The sequence below is a fragment of the Pteropus vampyrus genome, unplaced genomic scaffold (genome assembly GCF_000151845.1).
Source record: "Pteropus vampyrus isolate Shadow unplaced genomic scaffold, Pvam_2.0 Scaffold406, whole genome shotgun sequence".
NCBI classification, from domain to species: domain Eukaryota; kingdom Metazoa; phylum Chordata; class Mammalia; order Chiroptera; family Pteropodidae; genus Pteropus; species Pteropus vampyrus.
This window is the reverse complement of record NW_011889187.1, coordinates 3,788-5,784: the sequence shown is the minus strand read 5'-3', so window position 1 is coordinate 5,784 and position 1,997 is coordinate 3,788. Positions and strand designations below refer to the sequence as shown.

The following is a 1,997-nucleotide window of genomic DNA, read 5'->3' as shown; positions in this document are numbered from 1 at the left end:
AACTGCACCCGAGGACAGGGCAGTACCCAGAAGTGGACGTGCGGGCTGGCTGGGGGCACGGGGCGGAGGCCGCTGACGTGGCCCGCAGGCTCGGGGATGGCTGTGCAGCCGTGTGAAGTCTGTCACCTGGCACTCCTCACCTGCCCGCACCGCGCGCGGCAGGCGCTCAAGCTGGACACGAGAGGCCACCCTGATCCTTTCTTCTTTCTCCCCGACGTCCCACGAGCAGCTGGGGACCTGTCAGCTCCTCTCCCAAAGCGAGCGCTAAGTGCACTGGCCTCGGCCTTGGCCTCGGCGCTGCCAGCCACCTGGTGCCTGGGCCCTGCACATCCTCCCGGTGAGGGGGCCTCGGCCTGCTCATGGGGCTTGGTCCTTGCCCCTGCACCGCAGCTGGGTGGTCTTACGAATGTCGTTGGACACCTCCTGCACACACGGGGAGAGGCTCACCGTGCCCGGAATCGCAGCCACAGGCCACCCTCCCCACACTGCCATCGCGTGCCCTGCACCAGGGCTCTGCTCACAGGTGCCGCCCCACCGGCCTCCATGCGCCACCCTCCACCTCCTCTGTGCACCTGCAGTCCAGCTCCCCTGGGAGCTGTGAGGGTGGGTGGGCTCGCCACTGGCCTCCGCACACTCAGCCCCTCCCCCAGGCCGGAGGTGACCCTGAGCGGTCCCCCTGCGGCCCCTTCCCCGGCCCATGCCTGCAGAGGCCGCGCTGCTGTCAGCTGTGCAAACCACGAGGCACACTGCACGGCCCTCTGGGCGCTGCAGAGACGATGCCCACCTCCCGGCCGGGCGCCACATGCGGGCAGCTGGGCCCCTGCCCCTCAGCGTTCCCGCGCCGGTGAGGGCTGTGCACTGGCCTTTGCCCAGAGGCAAGTCGTGGGCTTTATCAATTTTTCCTAAGTCATAATTTTTACTGGGATGTGCAACTAGATGGCAGCTGTCCACATGCAGACAAGCTGCTGTGACGAGTGAAGGCCTTCCTGGAGGGCACGAAGCTCTGTCCATCGCCAGGCTCACTCAGCACCCCAAAAGTCTCCACGCACCAGGCACCCTGGGGAGGGCCAGTGGCATTCCAGATGGAGAGGGGACAGCTGTGACAGAGTCCCCGACCCCCGACATGCTTCTGTGTGCTAGCATCCACTCGCTGACACCAGGGCCCTGGGTCCTCCTGAGCTGGCCGAGAGACCCCACCTCCAACCACTGCTCCCCCAGAGGCGCCATAGGGCTCCCACCTGACCTCCCTCCGAGGTCGCACCTGAACCCCATGGTGGCCAGCTCCCAGGCTGGCGCCCACTGAGCTATGTCACCTCCCGATGAGGCCAGGCTCCTTGAGCAGAATGGGTCACCTCCCTGTTCCCTCCGGGCAGCCTGAGCTCCCAGGGGTGGTGTCAGAGCTGACCCTGCGTCCACAGCTGTCAGCGGGGTGCTTCCCGGTGTGGAAGGTGTGACAGCCCTGCCTGGAGGGTCCCCGACTAACTGGTCGCGTCTGGGCCATCACCCGCATCACACTGTGCTCTCCTGGCTTTCTCTGAAACAACACTCACCTGGGTAGAGTACTCAGGTACCTGAGGCCTTATGCCAGGAACACCTGTAAATGGTGCAGCTTGAACTTGGCCACTACCGATGGAAAGGAGCTGGTGATACAAGCCAGGTGCAGAAACACCTCCCCAGCAGCTATGACTGTGCCCCGCCCACACAGGTGATGGTCCCTCTGCACCAGGAGCCCCCCCTGCACTGTGCCCTGGGGTGCGGGGGCGGGGGGGAGGCGGGCACTGGGGTGACAGTCCTGGGTGAGACTGTTTCGATTTCCAGCTGTGTGGCTTCAGGCAAGGCCCCCAAGGGCACTGAGCCCCGCTGTTATCGGCCACACTCACGTCTTGGGGGTCAGTGGCTCTGCTGGTCTCCGGGGGTGGGGTGGGGTGTCAGCACTTGCAGCAAGCGCTCCTGGGCATCAGCCGTCATCGTGGCTACAGGAGGGACAGAGCCGCACG

At 65.6% G+C, this 1,997-nt stretch overlaps 1 protein-coding gene across 1 annotated transcript in view; it reads right to left on the bottom strand.

Annotated features, from left to right (window-relative positions):
• ADARB1 (adenosine deaminase, RNA specific B1) overlaps positions 1-1,968 on the bottom strand; it is a 35,968-nt gene extending 34,000 nt beyond the window's left edge. The window contains exon 1 of the mRNA XM_023523759.1: positions 1,936-1,968. Within this exon, the coding sequence (XP_023379527.1) occupies positions 1,936-1,968 (33 nt within the window). The remainder of the gene's footprint in view (positions 1-1,935) is intronic.
• Between the last annotated feature and the right edge of the window lie 29 nt (positions 1,969-1,997).